General features: G+C 59.2%; 2 protein-coding genes and 1 long non-coding RNA gene across 3 annotated transcripts; 2 read left to right on the forward strand and 1 right to left on the reverse strand.

The window, feature by feature from the left end:
* Positions 1-7,714: 7,714 nt before the first annotated feature.
* Positions 7,715-17,399, forward strand: LOC146426304 (AN1-type zinc finger protein 5-like). The gene is made up of 7 exons (XM_085040765.1): positions 7,715-7,865; positions 8,163-8,443; positions 9,503-9,676; positions 10,707-10,800; positions 11,606-11,724; positions 13,134-13,244; positions 14,976-17,399. Exons 3-7 carry the CDS (start codon positions 9,526-9,528, stop codon positions 15,122-15,124), a joined length of 624 nt encoding a protein of 207 aa, XP_084896891.1. The 5' UTR covers positions 7,715-7,865; positions 8,163-8,443; positions 9,503-9,525; the 3' UTR covers positions 15,125-17,399.
* On the reverse strand, positions 15,975-18,943 carry LOC146426305 (uncharacterized). The gene is made up of 2 exons (XR_014846286.1): positions 18,620-18,943; positions 15,975-18,050 (listed from the first exon to the last, which is right to left on the reverse strand). It is a non-coding gene; the product is annotated as an uncharacterized LOC146426305 (long non-coding RNA).
* Positions 18,944-18,970: 27 nt separating this feature from the next.
* On the forward strand, positions 18,971-25,712 carry ABHD17A (abhydrolase domain containing 17A, depalmitoylase). Its single transcript, XM_085040764.1, has 5 exons — positions 18,971-19,109; positions 20,978-21,478; positions 22,951-23,145; positions 23,723-23,902; positions 24,763-25,712. Exons 2-5 carry the CDS (start codon positions 21,174-21,176, stop codon positions 24,986-24,988), a joined length of 906 nt encoding a protein of 301 aa, XP_084896890.1. The 5' UTR covers positions 18,971-19,109; positions 20,978-21,173; the 3' UTR covers positions 24,989-25,712.
* Positions 25,713-26,743: the final 1,031 nt, after the last annotated feature.

The following is a 26,743-nucleotide window of genomic DNA, read 5'->3' on the forward strand; positions in this document are numbered from 1 at the left end:
CTTCCTTCCTGCCGAACCCCGTTTGCTCTGGGATGGTTGGGAGTGGAGGAAAAGCATCCCTGGGCACCAGGGACGGACGCCGAGGCGCCGTGCTGGGGATGGAAACGCGCGTGGGAGCTCCCTGGGCTCGGCTCCTCGCGCCCGTCCTTGGCCGTGGTCGCGGCGTGGCCCCCGCCGGCGCTGGCACAGTGGCCCAGATCTGCCATTCCGCATGGCTTCCCCGGCTGTCCCCGGGGCCGGGCGCCGGCAGGCAGGGCGCTCGCTCGGCGCCTCGCGCGCCCGCCCGCTAATCCGACATGACTCTTCCATTAGAGACGAGATGCCGGCAAAGAGCTTTTCGGTGTAGGAATTAACTCCTTCTCCCACCCCGCAGCTCCCTGACCTGGAGCGTCAGCTCCGGCTCCGTCACCCGCGAGGGCTGGGGTCTGCGGGATGGGGGGATCCCCCCGTTGTCACCCCCAGCCTGGTGATGGGCTGGTTCCCTGGGGACCTGGCTAAGCCCTTACACGTGCACCTCCTATCCTCCTCCTCTGAGGATGTGGGGTGGGAGCAGAGACCCGGCATTGCGGTGTCCAGGGGCTCTATGGGCCCCCCGGGCGGCAGGAGGGGCCCCAGCCCAGTCCCTGTCCCTGGCTGCAGCACAGCCGCTTCCCTTATTGATCTTCTCTTGTTAATTATCGGCTCCAATCGAGCCTGATCAGAGCCACGGCTCCCCGCAAAGGCTCTGTTGTGGTTTTGGCCATTCCTCCCCTGCCCTGAGGTGCTGGGGCTGCTGGGGAGCAGATGGAGCCCAAAGGGGAACTTGGAGAGCTGGGTCCAGGCGAGATTTGGGGTGCATGTCCTGGCCAGGGGGTGGTCCCTGAGCAGGGGGACCTGGGACACAGTGGGGACTGATGGGAAGGGGAAGTGCCCCAGCCAGGAGCCAGAACATGGACCCCTGAATGGCCAGAGCAGAGCTGCCAGCATCTCACATGTCACACTGGGGGACAGCAACAGTGGCTCTGGCAGTAGAGGAGGTGAAAGCACAGTGCAGGGCTCACTCGCCAGCACTATCCCCTGCCCCAAGAACATCCACCTTCCCACACTGGAGCAGAGCTGTCCCTCCTGTCCCTGCTTCCTGGGAACCATTCAGGGGAGGTGACAGCAGTCCCCAGTCTCCAGTCTCCTGCTCCAACGACAAGCCTCAGAATCCTTCCAGAAGGGAAACAAACCTGATCCTGTCTGGTGCTGAGCCTGGGGAGAGAACCCACACTCTGCATCCTCATGTCACTTCACTGGATGAAGAGAAGGATGGGCACTCATGTCCTTTGGCTGTTCTTCCCATCCCCAGCTCAGGGCTGGGGTCTGTCCCTGGATGGAGACAGGAGCCCACTGATATCCTGTTCTCCTATGGCCCTGGAAAATACCCTGGAGAGAGGGCTCATCCCCAGGGTACAGCGGGGAAACTGAGGCACAGAGTGAGGAGGGGACATGCACGATGACAGTGGAGGTGCTTTTTGGAGGTGGAGGCTCTGGGACATCACTGGAACCATGAGGGTGCTTCAGCCCTGTCCCTGCCATGGTGGGCTCTGCTGCCCTCGGGGCTCCAGCTAAGGGGAGTCAGAGTCAGCCACCCCCCAGCAGCCCCCCAAAGCTGTGGGAGAGCAGGCAGGGAGTGCTCAGGAAGGGCTCCAGCCAAGGGGGACAGAGTGGGGCTGGGGTGGGGCTGCTCTCACCTGATGTTCTCACCATGTGCAGAGATTGCTGATCTTCTCACCATCAACTCTCCCAGCACGGTGGTGTTGCTGGTCTGGGGACATTGTACCATCCTGGGCTGGTTCAGTTCAGGTCAGGATCCTGTGTAACACTGGCTGTGAGCACCTGGCTCACAAGTGGGGATGTCCCAATGGAGAGCTGACCTGGATCCCAGCCAGCCCTGTGACCGTCACCTCCTGTGCCATTACATGGCCCTGGAACAAGGACCTCCAACAACAGAACAACCCTGCAACAGCCAGAGAGGGTAGGACTGGGGACAGCTGCTGTCCCTGTCCCTCGCAGTGATCCCAGGACAGCCCAGCCCAGAGTGGGCACTTGAAGCACATCTGTGGTGCTTTGAGACTTAGAGTGGGGGACATCCACCAAGGCTAGTTTGGGAGGTCACCTTCCAACTGGTCATCTCCTCATTGGCCCGGCACCTGAGGTCTCCTGATAACAACAGAGCAGAGAGATGCCCAAAAGGACACGTCTCCTCCCACCCTGGGCAAGGGCCAAAACATACATGGATTATTTTTAAGGGACTCTTTGGCTGCAAATCAAAGTTTCATCACTCTTCTTCCACACCGGAGAGCTCAGACTCCATGGCAGGGTGGCAGTAGCAGTGGAGGAAATCATCCCCAAAGTCCCAGTGCAGAGCCATCCATTAAATATTCAGGCTGCTCTGTGCGATTCCCGCCTTGCTGCCGTCGGAAGCACCATGAATATTGCAGGTGAGCATTAAAGTTTCAGGCCTGCCATGTTTCAGGACACTGTCAGCACAGGAAATCCCTCCTCTGGGATGTATCACACCTTCACCAGTGACCTCTTTCTCTCTGGTTTACCCCAAAAACTGACGGTGGTGGTGATGGGCTGGGTCCTTGAAGTGCTCCAAGAGCAGACCAACTTGAAGCTCCTCACTGTGTTCCCAGGATGGATCAGCACAGTTCGGGGAAGAGCTACTGGAGGTTCTGCAGGACTGGGGACAAGCAGAGGTCATGGTCACCCCACTCCAAGGCTCAGCCATGGTCCCCACAGCCCCAACAGCACTGTGGCCCCACTCCTGCCCGGTCCTTCCAGGCACGGGAAGAGCTCCCTGAGCTCTCAGCGGGTTTCATCCTCCATGTCATGAGCTTTCCAGGTCAGTCCCCAGCAGAAGGGACCATTCCCTTCTCATCCGCCTGCTCTCATAACTTGGCTCTTCCCGTGTTTATATAACAGCGATGTCTCCTGCGGACTGGGGAGAGAATCGGCCAGGGAGAAATAATGAGGATAATTCAAGTCATTTGGGAAGATGAGGTTTGCGAGGTGCCCAGCGTCTTCCACCTTTTACATGTTGTCTCTAATCATCCGCAATCTCGGATGGCCATTGATGGAGCTCGTTGCTGTGGTGACGGATGAATAGCCCTGGGATTGTACCATGCCCAAAAAGTGCTGTCCTTTCCATCAAAACAACAACAACAACAAAAATATCATTTTGTTCAGGAAATTAAGCAGTTTGCAACCAAATAGCAGAGTCTGAAAAGGCTCCTGCGTCCGTCCCTTCCTCCTGGCTCCCGCAGCTGTGTTGGGTTTGTCAGGAACATGCCCAGCGCCCTGGAGGGTCCTTTGTGTGCGCCAGACAAGGAGAAGGTGGTAATTACAAGGGGGTTTCTAACCCACTGAGCCTTTTAAAAGGATTTGATGCCCCCCTACACCTCTCTGCTCGCCCAGATGTGTGTCACGCAGGCAGGGAGCGCGGGGCCGGGGGCTGGCGCAGCACTAGGTTAATGTGTTAGCTGTGCACGGCTGGGATCCAGGGGACAGGGAAGTGTGGATGACCAGCGCCCAGGCAGGGTGTTGGGGCTCAGGTCCTGCTCATTCCCTGGGGAAGAAGCAGTTCTCAGTGGTGAGAGCTGGCAGGGGGCTCCTGAGCTGCACAGAAGCGTGGCCAAGGCCAGGCAAGGAGCACAGGGCTCCTAGCCGTTTTCAGCGTCCGTGGTTTTCTGTATAAACTCCCTCCCAGGCAATAGGACCAGAGCCCAAACACTCTCCTTCCTCCCCAGCTGCTCAGGGATCATCTCCTCGAGTGGCTGCTGGAGATGCTGCTTTCAAGCTGGGCCACTGGACATGAATAGCACAGCCCTTGGGGACAAGGCTGCCAGGCTGGGAAGGGGAGGCTTTGGGGTCTGCCCAGCCAGGGATCGACCCTGGCTTTGGGTTTGACCTTCCCAATGCTGGAACCACACTGCCACATCTCAGCCACACACTGAGGGTGTTTGTGGAACCCTAGACTGCCTTGGGCTGGGAGGGACCTTAAAGTTCATCCAGTTCTATTCTCTGCCATAGGCAGGGACACCTTCCACTATCCCAGGCTGCTCCAAGCCCTGTCCAACCCGGCCTGGAATACTTCCAGGGATCCAGGGGCAGCCACAGCTGCTTTGGGCAACCTGGGTCAGGGTCTCACTGTGTTGTGACAGAGTGTATGGCCCATGTGTAATCCTGCTACTGCTCTGGGCCACATTTTGAGCCAGGGGTCTGGTCCCAGCTGGCATTTTTGGTGCTCTCAAACACTGCCCACCAGTGATGGCATTAGAGAAGCATGAAATCCTGGAATATCCTGAGTGGGAAACGACCCATAGGGACCATCAGTCCAAGCCCAGACCCTGCACAGACACCCCAACAATCCCACCCTGGGCATTCCTGGCAGCCTTGGGGCAGGGACCATTCCCTGGGGAGCCTGGGCAGTGCCCCAGCAGCCTCTGGGGGAAGAACCTTTCCCTGAGATCATCCCAAGCCTGACACAGCTCCAGCCATTCCCTGGGCTCCTGTCCCTGTCCCAGAGCAGAGCTCAGCCCCTGTCCCTCCGGCTCCCCTCGGGAGGAGCTGCAGCCCCCGAGGAGTCTCCCCTCAGTCTCCTCTGCTCCAGTTGAACAAACCGAGTGACAGCGATGGTGTAATTCGGAGTTGTGTGACTCCGACGTTCATCCTACAGGATCGTAAGCCAGACACCCGCAGGGCGAGTGCCCAGCTGGCAGCCTGGGAGAGCCCTGGGGCGCAGCAGGGTGGGAGCCATTCCCCGTGCCTTGGGGCAGCGGGAGGGAGAAGGGATGAGCACAGAGAGAGAAAACATTTTAGACGACTTGAGGAGGAGAAATGAGCCAAGTTCCCGCAGCTCCAGCCCTTCGTCGGGCGAGAGCCCCGGACAGTGCTTTGCCAGCCGTCCCCAGCGCCCTCCACCCTCCCTGAGCCCAGTGAGAGCCAGATGGAGGCACATCTTGGCTGCACGGAGAACGAGGCAGTGAAGCGGGCTGGGGAGATTAACTCCACGGGGAAAACAAGCTCGGCAGACGCCGCGGAGCTCAGGACTCCTGTGTGTGTGTGTGAGCACATGCGTGTGCTCCGAGCACACACGGACACACATGTACAGCGGGGATGAGGCACTTGGGTGTGTGTAGTGTGTTTGTGTGTGTTTGACAGAGCTGGCGAGCCCGCGCCTCGCCTCGGAGGGGCAGCAGGGTATTGGCGATGTGGCCTCATCCTTTAATTGCTCTGCTTTGATAACAGTGATAATTGGCTGGAAATCGATACTGTTTTGCTCCTGTTTCTCCCATCCTGTCTCACCCAGCCTCCCCTCCCTTCCCGGACGCCGTCGTGCTCTCTTTAGTGGGTGACATTTAAAGGCTCTGCCACAGCCATTAGATAACCCAGGCGGAGAAGATGCTGCAGAGAGGGCTGATGCCGGCAGGGATGGAGGCAGCTCCCCTCTCCTCTCCCGTGGCTCAAGGACAGATGGAGACGATGCTCCAGCAACATGTCCTGGTGCTCTGGGAGTGACAGCAGTGGGGGCCCAGCGGATCTGGGGGTGAGGGGAGACTGGAGCAGGGAAGAGACAAACCCAGGCTGTGTCGGCCAGGAGCTCCCTCCGGCTTTGGCTCTGAAAATTGTGCCAGAGCATCACGGGAAAATGTGTATTAATATCCCACTGCCCAGCCTGCCCCGCTCTGCGTGCCCCCACCTCCCCAGTGCTGTGTCCCTGGCTCCTGTCATGCTGCCTCGGCCCCAGGTGGGATCTCAGAACCCCACGGTCAGGGACCTCCGGGTCCCCTTGCAACTGCCCTCACATAGCAGCCCCTGTACTCCACCTTCCCAGCTGGGGCTGCTGGGGCTTTGTCTCCCCAAAAGATGCCAAAGCTGAAGGGCCTGGGGAGCAGGACAGCAACACCAGAGGATGAATGGGGAGCCCCAGGAGACAGGGGCACATTGGGCTGGTGCTGGCAGCCCCAGGGCCCCTGGTCTGCAAAAGCCAAAGAACCCTCATTAGCCAAGGGACACTTGTTAGCTGAGTGACCCTCATTAGCAAACCAGGGTCCAGAGACCCCCTCTGCTCTGCAGGGCTGGCTGGAGCACGGGGCTGCCAGTGAGCGAGGGATGCTCAGGAGGCTGCAGGGTACATGGGTGAGGGGCTGCAGGTGCATGAGTCACCTGTGCCATCACCTTCCGCGGGTACCTGCACACCCACCCTCTGTGGGTACCTGTGCCCCCACTGTGCCTGGCTATCACCCACCCTCTGTGGGTACCTGTGCCCCCACTGTCGCCGGGTATCACCCACAGAGTGGCCACGTCCGTGGGCTCCTGGTGCCACCTGGTGGCCACACGGCCCCGGCCACGGCCCGGGGGTGCCCATAGAGGGTGGCACGGGAAATACCCCAACCTGTCCCCACAGGGACCTTTGTGCTACCCCAAAGGCTCCCCCAAGGGCACCCCGAGAGCGGAGCCCGGCCCGCGCCTCTCCTCAAACCAAAATTGAGCTGAATGCTTCGCCGCAGCCCTCCCGGGGCTCAGGGCTCAGGGCAAAGCTCTTCAAAGTTTCTCTGGGCAGGGAGACGGTGAGGAGACCCCCGAGCAGAGCTTGGCCATGGCTTCCCGGCAGTTTTGCTCCTCGGTGTTCCCCAGCCCCAGCACAGCTGGGAGTGGGCGCTTTCTCCCGTGGGGTCTGCCCCAAGAACCCATCATGATGGCAGTGGGGAGGACTGGACACCTGGCACCCCAGCACAGGCACACAGGCCCAGAAGAGAGCCCTAGGTCCAGGGCTGGGCACACGAGCTCAGAAGTGAATCGGCCCCATGACCAGCTGGGCCACCTGAGCAAAGCTTTGATTAAATAAATTCCCACATCATCTAGGGCTTGGTGAAGAGTGGCAGGAACAGTTTGTAGCTGGGAATCCCTTCCAGCTGGAGACTCCTAGAGCATCCCACCCATGCACATTGTGGATGGTGTATGGCCCTGGACCCCAGAGCTGGGAGGTCCCAGCCCCTCTCCTACTGCTGGGGTAGAGCAGGCTGCATCCAGAGTGCTGCCCACCCTCTCCCCCAGCAGTTACAGCCATATCCCCAGTCCTCTGCCCTGCAGCTGGAGCCCCTGCAGTGTCGCAGCCCCTACAGCTTGAGGGACAGGGGTCTTGTCCCGTTCCTACAGCTGGGTCTGATTGTGACCCAGCCCCTGCAGTGGGGGCTCCCAGAGCCCTCTCTCTACAGGGGAGTCTGGCTGTGTCCCACCCGATATACTGACATGTGGGTCTCAGCCTCCTCGGCTATAGATGGGGCACACCTATAACCCCGTTCCTATGAGCCAAGGGGGTCAGAGCTCCCTCCCCCATAGCCAGGGCACACCTAGACCCCAGTCCCTATAACCAGGGGGGTCACAGGGCTCTCCCTTATTGCTGAAGCACACCTATACCCCAGCCCCCTCTCCTATACCCCAGTCCCTAGAGCCGGGGTAGGGAGGTGTCCCAGCCCTCCCCGCTATTCTCGGAGCACACCGATACTCTAGTCCTTACAGCCAGGGGGGTCAGAGCCCTCTCCCCTATTGCTGGAGCACACCCCCATCCCAGCCCCCTCCCCTCACCCCCGGCTCCGTACCCGGGGGGTGTCACAGCCCCCTGCCCTGTCCCCGGGTCACTGCTACACCCCAGGCTCTGTCCCAGGCCTCGTGTCCCCCCCGTCCCGTCCCCCCCGTCCCGGGCCCTCCCCGGGGGAGGCGCTCGGGGCCCGCGCCCGCCATGTTTCCCGGCAGCGCTCCCTGCCCGCCGCCCGTCTGAGCCTCCCGGGGCCGGCCCGGCCCGGCCCGGGGCCGCCCGCCCTCCTCCGCCGCCGGTGAGTGGGGCCCAGCGAACGGGGCCCGGCCCGGGGCGCCCGCTCGGCGCAGGCCGCGGAGCCTCGGCCTCGATTAGCGCCGCGGGCCGGGAGCGGGGCGCGGGGCCCGGCCGCGAGGGGGGGCGCCGGGCCTGGGCCCGCGGCGGGGGTGGCGGGCAGGGGGCTCTCTCCGGCCGGGCAGGGGGTCCCGGCCGCCCCGGGCTGCCCGGGCACGGTGGGGGCCGCGGCTCGGCCCGTCCGGCCGGCTGGGCCGTGCGGCGCTCGGGGAGGGCTGAGCCCGCGGCCCCTTCTCTGCAGGGACGCTCGATCGACAGCAGCTCCCGAAGGTTTGTTCGTGTGGCAGCGGGCGCCAGCTGGGACTCCCGAGGGATCTACCGCTGCCGGGTCTGCCCTGGCTGCGGGTGCCCGAGGAGAGGCCGGTTGAGGCCGGGTGGATCCCGGTGTGGTGATGGGAGCGCTGCTCTGAGCTCTGCGAGGGACCCCCGGGTGCAGAGCCGAAACCCGCATCCCCAGCTGAGGACGAGGAGGAATAAACTAGAGGTGATCCGGTTCTGTCCCACGGGAGTGCTACTGGCACGGTAATGATTTCGTGTTCTTCTTGTTTATTCCTACGGTGAAACAAGTTTTGTTAGGAGCAGGAAGAGAAGGGGCAGAGTTGGCTGGAAGGTGGTGGGTACTTTGTGCATCCCACAAAGGCAGCACTGCTGGGGGCTCCTGGTACCAATGCCGTGGCTTTGTGCCCAAGCTGGAGCCACCTGCACCCACCGTGGTCCTGCACACATCCTCTCCCCTTGTTCTGTGTCAGAGCTGAACTGGCCGCAGCCACGTTGTCCACACACATTGAAATTGTGTGTGGTTTTTGTTTGTGCCTCATGGTTCTCATTTGGAGCGCTGCGGTGGGTTTGGCTACACCGTGTGTGGCTGGAAGGGGCCAATTCCTGGGGTTGGAGGTAACTGCATGTGATCCAGAGAGAAATTATTAAGATTAAATTTAAAATTAGGTTTCACTGTGTCAGCTGTTTTCCCTGGGAAGGTGTTCTGAAATCACGTCTTACTGCTGGAAAGAAAACCTTATCCTTTTTTCCAGCCTAACCATGCTAACATTCCCCTTACCCACGTATGTCAGAACAGAGCGTCAGTGGGTTCTTTTTGCATTGCTTGCGTCATCTTCCTAAGAAGTAAAAAACTAAACCAGGCTTGAAATGAAAACCAAGGTGTGACTGACTGGGCCTGCACTAAGCGTTTGAGATGTGGGTGTTCGCAGGGGGCATTAGTGGTGCTGTGGGGGTCCTGTTCTGGTGGAGAGCGGATTGTTTGGTTCTGATGTGCCCGTCTGTCACCGGGAGTTTAAGAAGCCTCGTGGTGCAGGAGGGAGAACTGTGAGCCAGTTCCTGTTGGCTTTCCAGGCTGGCTCTGGGCAGCTTCTGGCAACTGAGCTCTGGGTGGCTCAGGGCCCCAGGACACGGATTTTAGGAGCCCCAAGTGCTCGAGGGCCTGGGGTCGTGTTGCTGTGCACGTGCAGGAACTGGGCTCTCTTGGGATCCTTTGTGCTCCTTCCTGATCAGCTGCAGCGCACAATGCCCGAGCGCTCTGGCCCTCACAGCTGTCCCGGGTTTATTTTTGATTCCTGGTTGTAGCTCGGTGCCTCGGAAGAGCGAGGATGGCTCAGGAGACAAACCAGACGCAGGTGCCTCTGCTGTGTACCACGGGCTGCGGGTTCTATGGCAGCCCCCGGACCAACGGGATGTGCTCCGTGTGCTATAAGGAGTTCCTGCAGAGGCAGCAGAGCAGTGACCGGATAAGCCCTCCAGGTAGAGCATGTTTTTATGGAAATCTGTCTTAAATGGGTGTCTGGATACCAACTGTGTTCAGCAACTGGGATAGAGCATGGCACTGGTACCTGGCCACCAGCAGATTTACCCCCTCCTAGAGCAGTCATCTTTTCCTTTCCATGGATACCCAAGGTTCTAAATCAAGGACCTGAGCCCTCGAGCACTTCTGTTCCCTGTCAGGAGGGGCAGTTGTTTTCTTCCCAGTCTCACCAGTTTGTGAAGCTCCATCCCAGTCAGCACCTTCCAGTAAACCGTAAAACTTCACTTGTGAATGGTGATCCCAGCTTTTAGCTATTTCCTGCTCCTTGAGTTATGTGCTGACTGCTGGGAGCTATGACAGAGCCCACAGTGAAATTCTATTTGGCCTGTTTGTATAATTTTCTTACCTTAACAGTGTTGTCAACCAAAAGCCATGACTTAGAAGTTGCAGTTGGGATGGGAGCAGGGGAAGGATGCTCTCTGCAACGTGAGCATGGATTTCTTTTGCTGGGGGTTTGTGCATATGCCCCATGTACAGAGTGAGAAATGCCTCTGAGAGTTCTTCCACAGTTTATTTCTGAGGGTAATCATGGCTTTCCTTGAGTCACCCACACAAAATATGGTCAGGAACATGACTTTTCCTGACAAAGGGTTTTCCTAAGACCCCAATTTAAATCCTCAGCTGACACAAGCCCACATGTGTCTGTTGAAGCTGGTTCTTCTCAACAGTTGAAGATCTGATTCTTACACCTTGGAGAAGTTGCAAAGTGACATTGGGTTCAAGATCCAGACAGCCCCGGTGTGTTCATCCCACAGAGTCCCACGCACAAATTTGGAGGGGAGAGTGTAGGAATAGGGGAGAGTGGAGGGGAGAGTGATCCCAACAGGGTTATGCCCTCCTAGCTCCTGTAGGGAACAGCAGTTTAAAGCATTTGCAAATGCTCATCCTGCTTTCTCCTTGGCTGTCAAGCACTTGAGAAACTTGCTGACACTTCTCAGAGACTTGACCAAGCCTGCTCTTGTCTCGTAGCACCCAGTGGTCCCAGCAGCAGCCCCATGGCTTCTGAGGCGATTGCAGGGCAGCACGCGGAGGGAGACTCCACACCTGAGGATGCGAAAGCCAGGTAGGGGTAGGGTCTGGAGGGGAGGGGATGTAAACCCAGCTAAAATCCAGCTCTGGGACACAAGGGACTGGCTGTCATCCTTCATGTGGCCAGTCTGTAAACAGACTGGATCAAACTCTGCATTGTGACCCTGGTTTATTTGGAAGATTGAGATGTTCCTAATGAAGATGACTGATGTGTAGAGTGAGGTACCAGAGGGTTGGTAGTAAATTAAGAGGCATCTTGGTTCTCCTGGAGCCAGTGCACCTTGTCTATCACTGGCTGTGTTCAACCATTCAATTTCCGCTCAGTCCCAAGCATTGGGATTTTTGGGGTTTTCCTGTGCAGGGCCAGGAGTTGGACTTGGAAGGGACTCACAAGGATCATTAACTCAAGATATCCTGTGATTCTAAGTAAAAGCACCTGCTGATGGCCCAGTCTGGAAGCTATGACAGCAGGATTAGAGACCTTGGCCCTGTTTGATGGGAAGGAGGACAGAGCTGCACTGAGCTTTACCATCACATTACAGCCCTGACTCATAACTCTTGTTTTCCTGCCCCTGGACTTGTTTGGATGGGCTCTTGCCTTGGCTTTGAGATATAATTGGGTGGAAAAGGAAACTGAGATCATCACACATTCATTCCATTTATGTCTATAAAGAACTTTGATCCCAAATCTCAAGGGGAATTGACCTGCTGTATTCCTGACCTACTTTTGAATATAAGGAAATAAACTTTACGGGCTGAAGGCCTCTCCCACATAACTGTCCATCAAAAGAAAATACTTGTGTTTTCTCTTTTTGTTTGTCTGCTGCACATGCTCCCAGCGCTCAGACTCCTGTGACCCATCAGATGACAGCCATGAGCATATCCAGAGAGGAAACCAGCAATGAGACAGAGGAATTCAGCAAGACAGACGAAGCCTCATCAGCTTCTTCGTCATCAGGTAGGGTGGTTGGTTTGGCCTTTGCACAGGTCTGAGTGACACCGAGCTCTGGAGCCCATTGGAGCAGCAGGGACAGCTGCTGACTGCGGGATGTGTCCCCTCCCGGCAGTAAAGGCACACCTGAGAGCTGAGGAGGAAACTCTTGTTTTGGTGACAGGGAGGAGAGCAAATGCTGTGCCTGAGGGCAGGCTGATAGAGATTGCTCTGTGGGCTGAGGGCTGAGTGGCTGCCAGCCCTCGAGTGGCTGGCAGGAGGATAATCTTCCATGACGCCTCTCCTGGTGAATGGCAGCGAGCCTGGAGCTCCCACAGCCTGACGCGGCTGCTGCTGGCGGCACTCCCCTGCCAGCTCCCGAGGGGGAGGAAGGGAGACAGATCCACCGGAGTCTTGGAGAGGGGAGACTTGTTTGTGACAGTGCCTGGGGGCAGTGGAGGCCTGTTGTTGTCACCCCGTGTGATGGGGGCACCTGTCCCTCAGGGGGGTGTTACACAGTGGGTGCCCTGACATGTTTGGAGTCATTGCCCAATGTGGCACATCCTCCAGCTGATGCCATAAGCAGGTGATCCTGCATGCAGACAGCCTCCTTTGCTCAGCTGACAGCTTGCTTGCATTGAAAGCTAAAAAAACCCAGGAGCTGTTGGTTGCTAAAAAGCCAGGCTGTAGTCATCACACATGACTGGGCATTTTGGGTTTGGTAATCCCTTGTCTGCAAGCCCAGGAGACAATTTACAATAGGCAGGTGAGACTGTGGTGAAAAAGGCTTGGGAGAGCCTACCCCTTTCTTCTGCTTGTGTGGTTTTTAGGAGGCTGTTTAGGGTCAGCTCCACAGAGCTGTCTGTTTTGCCTCCTCAGAGCAGCCTGCACTGCAGGTGCTCCAGCGAGCAGTGGGAGCTCCTCCCTCCTGTTGACTTCTCTAACCTGCTTAGGTACTGGAGGAAATCCGGCTAAGCATCAGTGACCTTTAACAATCTGGCTTTGTGAGCTCAGTTTTCCCTTTGGTAGATTAGAGGCAGTGATGGATATCTGTGTAAAGCATTCTGAGACCTACATATGGGGAACACTTACATAAGAGTCAGCAAAAATAATTAATAGTACTTACAAGGGGTTAACTTTTTTCTCCCTGCGAAGATTAACTGTGGGCTCAGCTGACAGCTGTGTTGCTGTACTGCAGCTGAGCTGTAGTGACTATCCAGTCACTGTCCAGTGGCCACTCTAGCCTTGGATTTAAGGCATTTGAAACAGAGAAAACTGTGAGGTGGAGATCTCTGTGGAACAGGGCAAATCTCACAGTGTGGGGTAGGTCAGCCAGGGCAATGTGCACATAGTCATCAGAGCCTCAAGCAGCTCTTGTAATAAAATGAATATTTGGTTTATCAAGGAGGGTGGCAAAACTCTTGCCTCTGTTTTAGGTACCCTGCTTGAGATATCCCAGAACACGGCTGAGGGCAAGACGGCTTCGGAAAAACCAAAACCGAAGAAGAACCGCTGCTTCACCTGCCGGAAGAAGATCGGGCTGACTGGTAAGTGCCTGGCTCTGGGAAAACTTCCCTGTGGCCTGAGCAGTCCAGTGGGAGAGCCCTGTGAGTTCTGGTTTTGCTGCAGTGCTGCTGGGTTCTGGGGGTCAGAGGCTGGACCCAAATCCATCTGTGAGCCATGGTGCTGCAGGAGAGGAGGGAGGGGAGCTCCAACCTCTGACAGCACTGGCTGAGGCAGCAGCCTGGGGTACCTCCCACTCCCTGCCAGGGTCCTGGCAGCCCTTGGAAGCAGGACTGGATGCAGCAGCACCTCTTGGTTGTTTCTGCTTCTTGGCAAAAGCTGCTGTAGACGAAGGCAGAGCTTGCTGTGGATCAGAATCTGCTCCTGGCCAGGTCTGTGGTAAAGCTTTCGTAACAGTGACATGAACTGAGTTAGACCCAAATGGAAAATCCCTCTCCAAAACTCATCCCAATTGTTAATGCTGCCTGATTTCCACTGTTAGTTTCCTGAAAGCAGGATGGCTCTCAGCATGCAGCCTGTAAAGCTGGAGAGAGAATTGCTGGGATGGTGTCAGGGCACTGCTATCAATGGAAAACTGCCCCTGGAAAGTGAAGCAATTAATTTGGCTGTGGTTTGTTAATAAAAACATCATTCTTCTAAATTATCTCTGGCATTTAGTGCCTCCCTGGAAAAAAGTTAACTCTGGAGCTGTGCAGGTCAACAGCTGTGCAGTTCTGGCAGAGCACTTGCTTCTGTAGCCTCCTTGGTGCATCCAGCAGCCAGAGACTGGCTGTTTTCATGGATATAAGAGGCTTTGGCAAAGTCTGGACTGGGAAGTTTGAACCTGAGCTTGCCTGGAGATCTGAGGGCACTGCCCTGGAATAGGGGTGGGTTTATAAACCTGGAACTCGGCAGGGTACTCTGTGCCCAGCCTTCAAGTTGCAGAGAGGATTGTTTTCTTGGATAAGTATTTCCTTAAGAGCTTTAAACTATGACAAGTTCCCTTCTTTAGAAATCAGCTTGCAGAAAAGTCCTGTGAATTCAAGGCATTCAGGACAAAATGAGTTTTCTCAAACAGGAGTAAACTGGACCTTGGAGCAAGGTGTTTGTGGGCTTTACAGCCTGTAGTTGGAAAGATGTGAAGGGACAGAGCATGATTCCCTGCCAGCAAGATTCCCTGCGGTCCTGCAGCACATCCCCTGCTTGCTCCCTGCCTCGGTTTCCCAGTGTACTATGTTAATGGTAGTACTTTGAGCATTGTCCCTGAGTGAAGTGACTAAATTGGGAATTTTGAAGCCTAAATAGCTCAAATATGATCCTAACGTGGTGACAGTTCCACTGCTTACTGCTGGTCAGTCCAGATGCTGCTGTGTGACCCTGGAGAGCTGGACTGGTTGGGAGGGCTCAGCTTTAGTTTGGGCTGCCTGGGGAGCCTGGTCTGGATTAGCAATCTGGCACTCTGCAGTGCCTGACATGTCCCTTGTCCCCGGGGAACATGGACAGCAGCTGCTCTGGGAGCGTTTCCCACCATGTGACAGCTGGGGCTGCTCAAAGCATGCGGAGCTGCTGAGCCAGAGGAAAGCAAAGAGCCACCCGTGGTTTTCCCCAAATGAAGAGTCCCTTTGGCCTGTGGGGGTTAGCAGCCCCCCTCCTCTGCCTCTCTGTCTGCATTGGTGGCATTTCCTGGTGTGGCAGGAAAGAGCGAGGCCCTGCTGCCTTCCTGCCCTGCTGGATGGGGCCTGATGTGGCTTTGTCCCTGTTCTTCCTCCCCTCAGGCTTCGACTGCCGCTGTGGGAACCTGTTCTGTGCCATTCACCGGTACTCCGACATGCACGCCTGCCCCTACGACTACAAGGCAGAAGCCGCCGAGAAGATCCGCAAGGAAAACCCCATCGTTATCGCCGAGAAGATCCAGAAGTTGTGAAGGGGTCTGAGCAGCTCGAACTGCAGCCAGGCGGCCTGGTGCTCCTCCCCTTCCTCCCAGCCTTCCTCCTCCTCCTCCCAGCCCCTGTGGTGGTGCGAGGGTGACTCCAGCAGCGCACACGAACCGGCACCTGGACATGGGGACTCCTCGCACCCCTCTGGCAGTCAGTTGGTGTTCCTTCTCTCCTTTCCTGCCTGTCCGACAGCCACAGCTCAGCTGATGTGTTCTCAACCAGCTTCCCAAAGGAAAAGGGACCGTCCTGCTCTGCTGCTCCAGCGCTAAGGCCTTCGGACTTGCCTCTGGCTGGGTGGTTTGCACTGTGTGAGCGGCTGGGCTCTGCCGGGCAGCCTTTCCCTTCCCGGCAGCTCCGAGTCCCGCAAACCACCCAGGACTTGTGGCTGGAGTCCCTGAGCAGCCACTAGACTCTGTTCCCTCTGCCCCACCGCCTGTAAACCCGGGAGCTGGGGGATCCTGGCAGCCAGGCTGCCGTCTGCTCCCCGGGAAGTGTTTGCTCTCAGATGCAGAAAAGTTGATTCCATAGTTCTAATACCCCAGACCCCCCTCCCCGCCCTGTGACGCTGTTGGAGAAGCACCAAGGGGGTTGAGCAGTGATGCTGGCACAGGGAAGTTATTTTGTGGCTTGAAGTGAGGTGGGGAGGGCAAGACCTTCCAGGAGGTTCTGCTCTCTGCCTTGTGCTTCTCTCTGCAGGGAGGGAGCCAGGGACACCCCTGCTCCAGCCTCCTGCTTCAGCACCCCTGGATAACCCTGGCTGCTTTCCCAGTAAGGATTGTGTCCCTCAGCGCTGCCTGTGCCTCCTCTCCTCTTGCCTCCTCTCCTCTCCCCTCTTTCCTCTCCCCTTTCTCCTCTCCCCTCTCCTCTCTCCCTGCCTTCTGCCTTACACGAATCGCTCTCATCAGGGTTGTGCACAAAGCTCAGGTCCCCACACCTCTGCTTCTGGACCTGTCCCTGCATCCAGGTGACAGTGGGGTCCCCTCCTCCCATGTGAGCCATGCTGGTTTTGGGGAGAGCTTGGGGAGCCCACCCAGCTGCCCTCTCCTACCTCCTCCCTCCCTGTGGGATGAGAGGCAGGGCCAGTTCCCCAGGATATGCTCTGCAAACTGGACGGAGGGAACTGGGGCATAGGGAAAGTCACGAGGAGGGTCCCAGGGTGCCCAGAAGTGCAGGTGGGGGCTCAGAAACACCCATGGAGAGCCCCAGGGAGCAGGGAGAGGTGCTCAGAGGGCTCTGGGCCCAGTGAGAGACTCGTAGAATTTCCTGAGGTGCTGGAAGACCAAGGGAGGGCTCCAGGGTGCAAGGAAAGGCAGAAGGAGAACTTTGGGGTACAGTGAACGTGCTCAGAGGTCTCAAGCACCCCAGAAGACACCTGGAAGGCTCTGGGGGTGCACACACTCACACACACGTGAAGGGAGATGTAGGAAAAGCCAGATGCCATCTCAGTTCACTCCAGAAAGAGCACCTGGAGGGCTCTGTTGGGAAGACTCAGGGCTCGGGGATGCAGCACAAGGCAGGCAGCAGTTCCTGGGGTTGCTGGGACCACCAGGAGCAGGGCTGCGGCCACAGGGCTCTGTCTCTGACAAGCAGAGAAACCCGGATGTGCCCCAGGGGACAAGGAGCAGCCTCTGTCCCACTGCTTGGCCATCCCACGCTTTGGAAGCATTTCCCTCCGTGTCGGAGAGCAGAGCCACAGGGCCCACAGCAGCTCCTTCCTTCCAAGGGCTGTTTCCTGCCCTGCTTGTGGCAGTTCTGCCCTGGTGCTGGTGGGGGGATCCTTCTGAGTGTTTGGTTTTTCCAGTCTGATCCAGCCAAAGCAGTGTGTGCTCTGTGCCAGCTGCCATCCTGTGGTGGTACCGGGAGCACCCAAACCTCCCAAACTGATGCAAACCCCGCCTCCAGCACAGAGGGGAGCGAGGCTGCCTCTTGCCAGCCTTTTCTTCAGGTTTTTCCTTCTGGATAATACTGACATTATGTCTGGAGCACACGAGTGGCTGCACGTGTTACCCCTGGACACACCTGGGCCATCAGTGCAGAGCTGGTGTGTGGCCAGGCTGGGTTTGCTACTGAGATTTTGGCTGAGCATGATCCCTCACTCTCGGGGGAAGCAGGACTTGCAGCCACCAGCCCTGAGGAAGTGCAGCAGCTCCCATGGATCCGTTGGGAAAGCCCACAGCCACCTGCTTCTCCACCACTGCCCTCTTCCCTGTTCCTTCCTCCCTGTCCATGAGTGTAAATACAACACAGTCTAGTTTGCTTGGATGCTGTGGGTGCTCTGTTACAGGCAGGGATTTTTCTGGGGGGCACCGCTCAGCTCTGGGCTCTTTCGGGGTGGCCATGGGACTCTGTGCCTCAGTTTCCCTGCAGATAATCACTAACAGTACCTGGTGCTGGCAGGGGATCAGAGCAACCTGCTCCCAGATCCACAAGGGGTTGGACTGGATGATCTCCAGAAGTTACTTCAACCCTGACAATTCTGTAAGTCTGGGATTCTTCCCTTCTGGCTGAGTAGGAAGCTCTGGCTGGGGTTTGGGGGGCTCTGAGGTTTTCCTGGGTTCCTTCTTGGCCGCTGTCACCTCCAAGGGGCTGGAGTGGGACCCCCACAGCAGGGGAAGGGAGTTGGGACAGGCTCCAAATGCCTCCTCCCCTCCCCATATCCATGTGGGGGAGTTCAGGCAGTGTTTGGCACCAGGACTGACTTCAGCAAGGCTTTGGACACTGTCTCCCATGGTATCCTCATAGGTGAGCTCAGGAAATGTGGAATAGATGGATGATGGGGGGGAGGGCCTGGAGGAATGGAAGAGCTCAGAGGGGCCTGATCAGCACAGCAGAGTCTACCTGGAGACCCATGGTCAGCACCATCCCCAGGGATCAGTACCGGCTCCAGCCTTGAACAGTTTGTTTAGCAACGACCTGAGGAAGGGATAGAATGGATCCTGATCAGGTTTCATGATGATTCAAGCTGGGGGAGTGACTGATCCAGCTCAAGGCTGTGCTGCCATTCAGAGGGACCTTGAGAGGCTGGGGGAGAGCTGGGTGGGTGAACCTAAGGAGGTTCAACAAGGGCAGGTGTAGGGTCCTGGACCTGGGGAGGGATAACCCCAAGTACCAGCACAGGCTGGGAGTCACCCACTGGAGAGCAGCTCTGCGGAGAAGGACCTGGGGGTCCTGGTGGATGACAAGATGTCCCTGAGCCAGCAGTGTCCTGGGACCACGAGGGACAACGGGACCCTGGGGGGCATCGGGAAGAGTGTGGCCAGCAGGGCAGGGACTGCCCTTGCCCCTCTACTCGGCCCTAGTGAGGCACATGGGGAGTGCTGTGTCCACTTCCAGGCTCCTCAGGACAAGAAGGACAAGGAGCTACTAGAAAGGGTCCAGCAGAGGCCACAAAGATGATTTGGCATCTGGAGGATCTCTCTGATGAGGAGAGACTGCAGGAGCTGGGCCTGGTTAGTCCAGAGAAAACTGGGAGGGGATCTCACCAATCCATATAAATATCTCCAACGTGGATATCAGAGGATGGTGCCAGACTCCCTTCAGTGGAGCAGTGGCCATAAACTAAACCTCAGGAAGTCCCACCTCAACATGAGGAAGAACTTCCTTACACTGAGGGTGGCAGAGCAGTGGAGCAGCTGCCCACGGAGGTGGTGGAGTCTCCTTCTCTGGAAACATCCCAAACCCACCTGCTTCAGGTGACCCTGCCTTGGCAGGGGGGTTGGACGGGATGACCTCCACAGGTCCCTTCCAGCCCTGTTTCGGGACGCGGTGACACAGGAGGGCTCGGGCCGTGTCCCCACCACGAGGCCTCGGGGCGGCCGCGCCGTTCCCATGGCAACGGGCGCCGGGCGAAGGCGTCACTTCCGGCCGGGGCGGGGCCAGCGCCGCCCCCGCCTGGGAGGCCGCAACGGCCGCGGGGCCTCGGGCAGTGCCGAGCGGGGCCGGGGGGCCCGGGCGGGCCGGGAGAATGTGCAGGTACCGGGCAGGGAGCGGCACACGGGCCGGGGGGGCCTGTGGGGACACCCGCTGCGGCACGGGGGGGCTGCAGGGATCGGGGTCCGGCGTCCGGCGGCGGGGAGGTGGGGGGGCACCGGTCAGTGAAGGGGAGGAGCGGTCAGTGTGTGGCTGTGGGGATCTGTGGCGCGGGCAGAGGGGCGGGAGGCCCGCGGCAGTCGCGGAAGGGGCACGCTGGTCAGTGAGGTGGGACCACAGTGGTCAGTGAAGTGGGGTCGCAGTGGTCAGTGTGTGGGGGTCCCACACCCCCGGTGATCTCCGTGGGCCCCCCAGGAGGCAGTGGGAGGTGAAAGGTGCACACCGGTCAGTGTGTGAGACCCCCAGCAGTCGCGAGAGGCTCACGGTGGTCGGGGTGTCCCACGGCAGGCGGTGGGGGCAGGGAGAGACCCACGCGGGTCAGTGTGTGTTCATGGGGGTCCCTCAATAGTCGGAACGGGGGGCTCGAGGTCAGTGGGGTGGTCGGGGGTCCAGTGGTGCTGCGGGGGACACACACAGTGACTGGGGAGGGGTCCCGCTGGTCAGTGTGTGTTTTGGGGGTTCCCCAGCGGTCAGTGAGGGAGTTGAGACCCACATGGGTCAGTGTGAGTGGGGTGGGGGGTCTCGGTGCCATGGGAGGGCCGCACTGGACAGTGACGGGGGGAACCCACTGGTCAGCGGTGCGGGTGCCACACGGGTGAGTTGGCAGGGAGGGGTCAGTGGTGGGAGGGAGGCCAGCAGCAGGCAGTGGGGGGAAGGGCCAGCCCAGGCAGTGTGTGTGGGGGGTGGGGGTCCTGTGCCTGTCGGGGCAATGGAGTCAGTGCTGGGGGGTCCCACAGTGGTCTGGGGGTGGGTACGGTGTGGATCCCCCCTCTCTGGCTGTGGGGTCAGTGGGTGTGGGGTCAATGTGTGGTGGGTTGTGCCCCCACAGCAGGCATGGGGCTCGGGCAGGGGCTGGGCAGGGGTGCCCACCCACGGAGGGGTTGTCCCCAGCTTGAGCCCGGGTTTGGCCCAATGTGTGCAAGACAAATGACATGAGTGTGACACACAATGTAAGAGGCCTGCAGTGCCACCTCACCACGTGGGCCCCATGCAGGTGTGTGGCCACCGGACCCCCCCGATCTGCCCCGGGGTGCTGGTCAGGGGATCCACTGGCTGGTCCCGCTGGCACATGGGGTGCCAAACCGGGGAGGAAACGCGTGCCAGGTGTGACACCAGTGCTGGCCCTGCTGTGGATGGTCATCAGCTCGAAGGGGACTGGCTCCCACCAGGGCACGGGGCATCCCTTCACTGCCAGTATTTCGGCATATTTCAGTGCCATATCCCAGCTTCAGTGCCATATCCCTCTTCCACCCTTTCCTCCCCTTTCCCAGCCCTTCGGAAGCAGATGGAGCGAATTCCTCGGGGTGTGGGCTGGTTTGACATTCCTCAGCTCAAGCCTGTGCCCAAACTTGCAGAAAATAGTTGCTGCTTTTTTTTTTTTTTTCCTTTCCTTTTTTCCCCTCATTCTCTCCCCTTTCCCCTTTTTCCTCGGGAGCTCGGCACTCCTGCACGCCTGTGCCGGCACCTGGGTGGCCCCGGGGGAGCCGTGTCCTTTGTCCCACCAGCCGTGTGGCTGCTGTGGGGGTGTTGCGTTTGTGATCCTGCGCTTGTCGTCGCCCCCTCCGCGTGGGCTGCCCGCGTGGGCTGGCGAATGTGGAAGGAGATTTGATTTCTGGGGGGGGCTGCGTAGGCTTGGTGGGGACTGCGAGCTGCGGGGGTGCTCGAGGGGGGGACACTGGGGGGAGCGCGTTTGTCCTCGGCCGCGGGTCACAGAGGGGACCGAGCCCTCAGTGCCCCCGCCCTGCCCGCAGGCCCCCGCAGCCGCCGGACGGACAGATGGACACCGCAGCCCCGCCGCACGCCCCGGCCCGCGCTGCACGGCCGGCGCCAGCCGTGCCCAGGGCCAGCTGAGGACGGGGCGTCTCCAGGCCGGCGTCGTTCCCGGCCTCTGTCCGATTCGGATCCTCCCTCGCTCCGGGCGCGGCCGCCTCCCGCCTCGCCGCCGTCATGAACGGGCTGTCGATCAGCCAACTCTGCTGCCTCTTCTGCTGCCCGCCCTGCCCCAGCCGCATCGCGGCCAAGCTCGCCTTCCTGCCCCCGGAGCCCACCTACGCCGTGGTGCCCGAGCCCGAGCCCGTGGGCAGCACCGGCTCCCTGCGAGGCGCTGCGGGCCGCTGGAAGCTGCACTTGAAGGACCGGGCGGATTTCCAGTACTCCCAGCGGGAGCTGGACAACATTGAGGTGTTCGTCACCAAGAGCAGCCGGGGCAACCGCGTCGGCTGTATGTACGTCCGCTGTGTGCCCGGCGCCAGGTGAGTCACCCGTGCTCGTGCCAGCTGGGACTCTGCTGTGCTGGACCGGGCTGGGGCCGGCCTGGGGGGCTCCTCTCCCCTCCTCTCCCTCAGCTGAGTGTCCCTGGAGGAGCTGGCCCTGCTGTGGAGCTTTGGAGGCGTCTGGTGGGATGGGTGAGCTTGGCTCCCAGGACCGGTTTGGCTTGTGGCCACACTGGGAATGGGGTTAAACCAGGAACAGAGGCTAAGCCAGAGGCTGCAGGGATGTGGGGATTCCCCCAGGCTGTCCTGCAGGTCCCCCAGTGTCATGGCAGTGACGTAAAGCTCCAGTTGTTTGCACAGAGCTTGGCTCTCAGGGAGCGCCGGAGTGGCTGCACCAGCTGCTCCTCCCCGTCCCCAGCCCTGCAGTGACCATGGGGATGGACAGTTGCCCGTGCCAGCCAGGAGAGCCTGGTTTAGTCGAATTCACAGGGACATTTGATTCCTCAAGGAAAAGAGTGATGGGAGTGAAAGCCAGTAGGGTTTTGGGCACTTCCCACTACTGGTCATTTGCATGGGTCTGGGAACTGGGAAGCTGGAGAGGACAGCCTGGAGTGTGGGACGGAGACCCTTCCTGCTGCCAGTGGCTGGGCAGGAGGGGACTTGGCAGCTGCTCCCCACACAGTGGCACAGTTTGGGTGTTCAGGTGCAAAGGGAGGCCAGGTCACCCTAGCTGACCCTGTTCCAGTATCCTCCCAGGAACAACAGCTCCCCAAGGACCAGCATCCTAGGCTGTAGGGCTGGAGGGGAGAACTTGGGCTGGGGGTAACTGGACCTCCCAAACCCTAGGACACCAAGTCCTGCTGGCTGACTGACCTCCCCTTTGCTTGTCCTGTCACTGACTTCCAGCTGGGGCTTCCTGGGCATCCAGGCCGGGATTGGAGGCTCAGCCTGGCCACAGACCCCTCAGATGAGCTGCACAGGCTCAGCAGGGAGTGGGTTCTGCACCCTCCCTCTGGCAGAAGGGAGCCAAGCTTCCATCAGTCTGCTATTAGTGTTAATTTTTATGATTAACATTGTTTTTCCCCTTATGGTGGAAATTTCTTGTGCCTTGTCACTCCCACAATTCACTTCTCTCTCAGCATCTGGTGTCTTGCCAGGCTCAGGAGAGAAAAAAACTCGCTGTCAGAATTCTTACTTGAAATCCCCATTGGGCAAACAGCCCCAAATCCTGAGCTTTTTACCAAAAATAGGCTCAAAAACTTGAACAGAATCATCATCCTGCCTTCGAGCTGCTTGTTCCTGCTGGGAGTGAGCCCCTAGCCCCAGCAGCAGGAGGGTCTGGGTGTCCCTGGGAGTGTCATGAGGACCTTCCTTGGTGGCCAGAGCAATACTGGCTCTCAGTGTCCTGGGGCTTGGTGTTTGGTCTCCAAGGCAGATGTCCAGGATATCTGTGCCTGAGCTCCGGCAGAGCCTGGGATTAACGTTCCATACCCGTGTCCCTGGTGCCGCAGGTACACAGTGCTCTTCTCCCATGGCAACGCCGTGGACCTGGGGCAGATGAGCAGCTTCTACATTGGGCTGGGCACCCGCATCAACTGCAACATCTTCTCCTACGACTACTCGGGCTACGGCGTGAGCACGGGCAAGCCCTCGGAGAGGAACCTCTACTCTGACATTGACGCCGCGTGGCAGGCACTGCGGACACGGTGAGCAGGGCAGGGAGCACAGCCCTGCTGCCCTCAGGAAAACCCTGTGCTCCAGCAGTCTGGAAAACAGGAAATCTCCCAGAAAGGGAACCCTGGGATACTTGTGACAGGAAGGGGTGGTTGGAAAGCTGCAGAGAGAGCAGCTGGGGGACCCAAGGGGCAGGAATGCCATGGGGAATGACCTTGGTGCAAGCTGTGCTCCCTGTCTCGCTGTGCCAGGCTCAGCCTTGGTTCCCCTGACAGGTTTGGGGTGCAGCCCTGTGCCAGGCTCTGCCTCCCCTGCCTGCAGCTGGGCCTGGCTCACAGTGTGACCCACAGCTGGGAGCTGCCCGCCATGGCTGCAGTCCAGGGTCTCTGAACCCCTCATAACCCTGGCCTGGTGAGGCCACAGCTCACCTGGCAGCTCAGCCCTGGCTGCTCCCCTGTCCTTTGGGAGTTCAGGGAGCTGCCCTGGGCCCAGCCATGAGGGGCTGGGGAGACAGACATTCCTGGGAGCCTTGTGGCCAGAGCAGCTTGACCCCCAAGCTGCATCTCCTGGCAATGTGCCTGGACACTGACCTGCTCTGTGCCCTCCCAGGTACGGGATCAGCCCGGAGAACATCATTTTGTATGGACAGAGCATCGGCACAGTGCCCACGGTTGATCTGGCCTCCCGCTACGAGTGCGCGGCCATCGTGCTGCACTCCCCGCTCACCTCCGGCATGCGCGTCGCCTTCCCCGACACCAAGAAGACCTATTGGTTCGATGCCTTCCCCAAGTGAGTGCCCTGGGATCTGGGGGTTTGGAGGGGCAGTGCCCAGACCAGCTCTAGTCACAGCCAGGGCACACGTGACATGTGGACCCATTTTTCCTGATAGGTTTAAACATCCCCTTCAGCGTGTTCTCGCCCTGGATTTGATGCCCTCCAGGGGTTGTAACCCTTTCTGGGGTCACTGTGCCCCTCCTGAGGGCTGTGCCATGTGTGCACCCCAGTCCCCTGCTGGCATCACCTCCTGGCCACCCTTTCCCAGTGTCTGCCTGCCAGCTTTGGGGCTGTGCTGCTGGCCCCTTGTCAGGTGTCACAAGCTCTAAGTGTCCCTGGGACCCCTCTCTCCCCCAAGAGTAATTCCTTGGGGATTTTCCTGCTCTTCAGATGGCAGGAGTGGTCTGAGGGGATGAGTTCTTCCTTTGCCTCTCCCTTGCAGCCAGGCCAGCGGGGCCCAGGGGACAGTCCTTGAGCCGGAAGCTGTGGCTGGGAGCCACCAGCCCACGCTTTGCGTCCCAATGGCCTCGCGTGGCCTTTGGGGCCAAGCTGGGAACAGCCGTGCTTCCCTTCCTTGGAGCCCAGCAGGGCTGATCCCAACAGGGGAGGGCTGTCCTGCAGCAGTTTCCATCAGCCCTGCTGAGGTCCCACGGGGATGTCACTGCTGTCTGCTCCTTGTCTGTCACACTGGGGCAGATCTTTTCCTTGGCAGAAACTCCGTGTCCCTCCCTGTCCCTGTGCTCTGCCATGATCAAAGAGCATTTCCTGGTCCGTCTCCCAAGGGATGTGTTTTGGGGTCAGGAGGAATGGGAGTGCCTCATTCCCTGTGCTTACGCCCCTCTCTCTCCTCTCTTCCCCATCCACCCTCTCGGCAGCATTGAGAAGATCTCCAAAATCACCTCTCCTGTCCTCATCATCCACGGCACGGAGGATGAAGTCATCGACTTCTCCCATGGCCTGGCGCTCTTCGAGCGCTGCCCCAAGGCCGTGGAGCCGCTGTGGGTGGACGGGGCCGGGCACAATGACATTGAACTCTACAGCCAGTACCTCGAGCGCCTTCGGAAATTCATCTCCCAGGAGCTGGCCAGCCAACGCAACTAGCCGGGGAGACAGGCAGGGGGGTTCTGCTTGTTTCTCCAGTTCTCCCAGTAGCTCTCCCTAGTCCCTGCTGCTGGAGTTGTAATGAGTTTGTTCAGCCTCGGCTCCAGGCTCAGGAGAGGGCAGGAAGCCCTGGAATGGACGGTGTTTGCTCTCGGACACGAGCACAGCTCTCCTCCCTGCCGGTGCTAGCCCCGGCGCTGCTGGCACCACCGGCCTGGCTGGCCAGAGACGGCAGCTCCCTCCTTCCCCCTTCCCAGAGACATGAGCCCACCCTCCGATGGTGGATCCTTGGCTTCAGACATGTCCTCATCTCCTCTCCCAAACCGGCCAAGTCCTGAGTTCCTCCCAGCCGCTCTGCTGCTCTGACCATAGCAATAAGGCGAGTTGGAGAGGGGCTGGGGACCAGGTCCCTCCCCGGTGTCCCTGTGGGCGGGACAGAGGAGGTGGCAGTTCCTGCTCTCCATGGAGCTTTCCCGGGACCAGTGCTGATGGTGCCCGGTGTTCACCCCACGGCTGGGGCAGAGCCGTGTCCCCAAGGGGACTATGGGGATGCATGGAGGAGGTGCCTCCCTGCCCCACACCTCCTCCAGTCTGGCGCTGCTCAGCCTTCCCAGAGCACTCCTGGTGTTCAGGTCACCCCTGGAAAACCTCCTCCGGACCACTCGCTCGGGGAATGGGGCGAGGGAACCAGGCAGCGAATAAAGAGCAGAGGTTTAACGTTTCAGCCGTGCGTGCCCTTTCCCTGCCTAACCCGGGGGGGTCCTGCTCATTACCCAGCCCCAGCATGTCTGGCCCCTCAACTCTCCCCCTGTTTGGCACCTCCCCTGGATTGCCCTTGGCCACATCCCCAACATTTGTCACCCTTCTCTGGGGACTGGGCAGCCCCAAGGTGCCAGCAGGAGTGGGGAAGATGCCCTTGGCCCCTGGGACTGGGCTGCAAAGGTCTGTGTCCAGTCGGACTTTGGGGACAAGAGGAACCCATTCCCCTGCTACCTCCTGTCCCCTGTCATTAGGAGATCCCATGGGATTGCAGGGGCAGAGATGGAGGATGGCCTCAGCCTTCCAGGAGTGGTGGGGGGCCGGGTGTGCCACAGGGGAAGGGGGATGTCCCCGTGGCCTGTTCTGTACCAGGGCCAGCATAGCGAAGGACACAGGGTGGTCCTGGGGGGAGCAAGCCTTATTTTTGAACTGCTCCATGTCCGGCTCTGCCCTGGCTGTGTGGGGACTTCAGTGATTCTGGGTGTGCACTGGCCATGGAGGCAGGTGCAGGGGTGTCCCATAGAGTCCTCCCACCAGCACATGGGAAATTTGCCCCAGGAAAAGGCAGAGGCTCAGGTTGGTGCTTTTTGGGCCAGTGCTGCTCTTACACCCCCGGGAAGAGCTGTTTGTCCTTGTGTTTTCCTGCCCTGGGACATCCCTGGCCCCAACCCAAACAGCAAAACACTGCTCTGCCCCTTCCTGTCCCTGTTCCTCCAGTGTCCCCTCCCGACCACGAGGCCCTGGGGCCTGCCAGCCTCATGTGAGGAGGGATTTAATCTCCTTAGGGGCTCAGGGGCCAGGCGGGGGGGCTTCCCTGCACCCCCATGCTCTGAGCACTCCAATGCATCTATTGTTTGGGGCCGGGAACTGGGGGGGCAGGTGAGGTGGGGGGCACAAGACCCTCTGCTCCCCACACATCACTCACCTCCCTCAGGACCACAGCAGGGGCTTCCAGAAGAGGAGGGGTGACCCTTCCTTGGTGCTGGGGCTGTGCAG

The sequence above is a fragment of the Lichenostomus cassidix genome, chromosome 28 (genome assembly GCF_008360975.1).
Source record: "Lichenostomus cassidix isolate B80296 chromosome 28, HeHo_3.0, whole genome shotgun sequence".
NCBI lineage: Eukaryota > Metazoa > Chordata > Aves > Passeriformes > Meliphagidae > Lichenostomus > Lichenostomus cassidix.

Bases quoted from the DNA above. Each gene is read 5' to 3' on its own strand.
- ABHD17A (XM_085040764.1), top strand. From the start codon at position 21,174: ATGAACGGGCTGTCGATCAGCCAACTCTGCTGCCTCTTCTGCTGCCCG. The intron at 23,146-23,722 runs GTGAGCAGGGCA...GTGCCCTCCCAG, and splicing joins TGGCAGGCACTGCGGACACG to GTACGGGATCAGCCCGGAGA. The intron at 23,903-24,762 runs GTGAGTGCCCTG...CCCTCTCGGCAG, and splicing joins TGGTTCGATGCCTTCCCCAA to CATTGAGAAGATCTCCAAAA.
- LOC146426304 (XM_085040765.1), top strand. From the start codon at position 9,526: ATGGCTCAGGAGACAAACCAGACGCAGGTGCCTCTGCTGTGTACCACG. The intron at 10,801-11,605 runs GTAGGGGTAGGG...ACATGCTCCCAG, and splicing joins CCTGAGGATGCGAAAGCCAG to CGCTCAGACTCCTGTGACCC. The intron at 13,245-14,975 runs GTAAGTGCCTGG...TCCTCCCCTCAG, and splicing joins GAAGAAGATCGGGCTGACTG to GCTTCGACTGCCGCTGTGGG.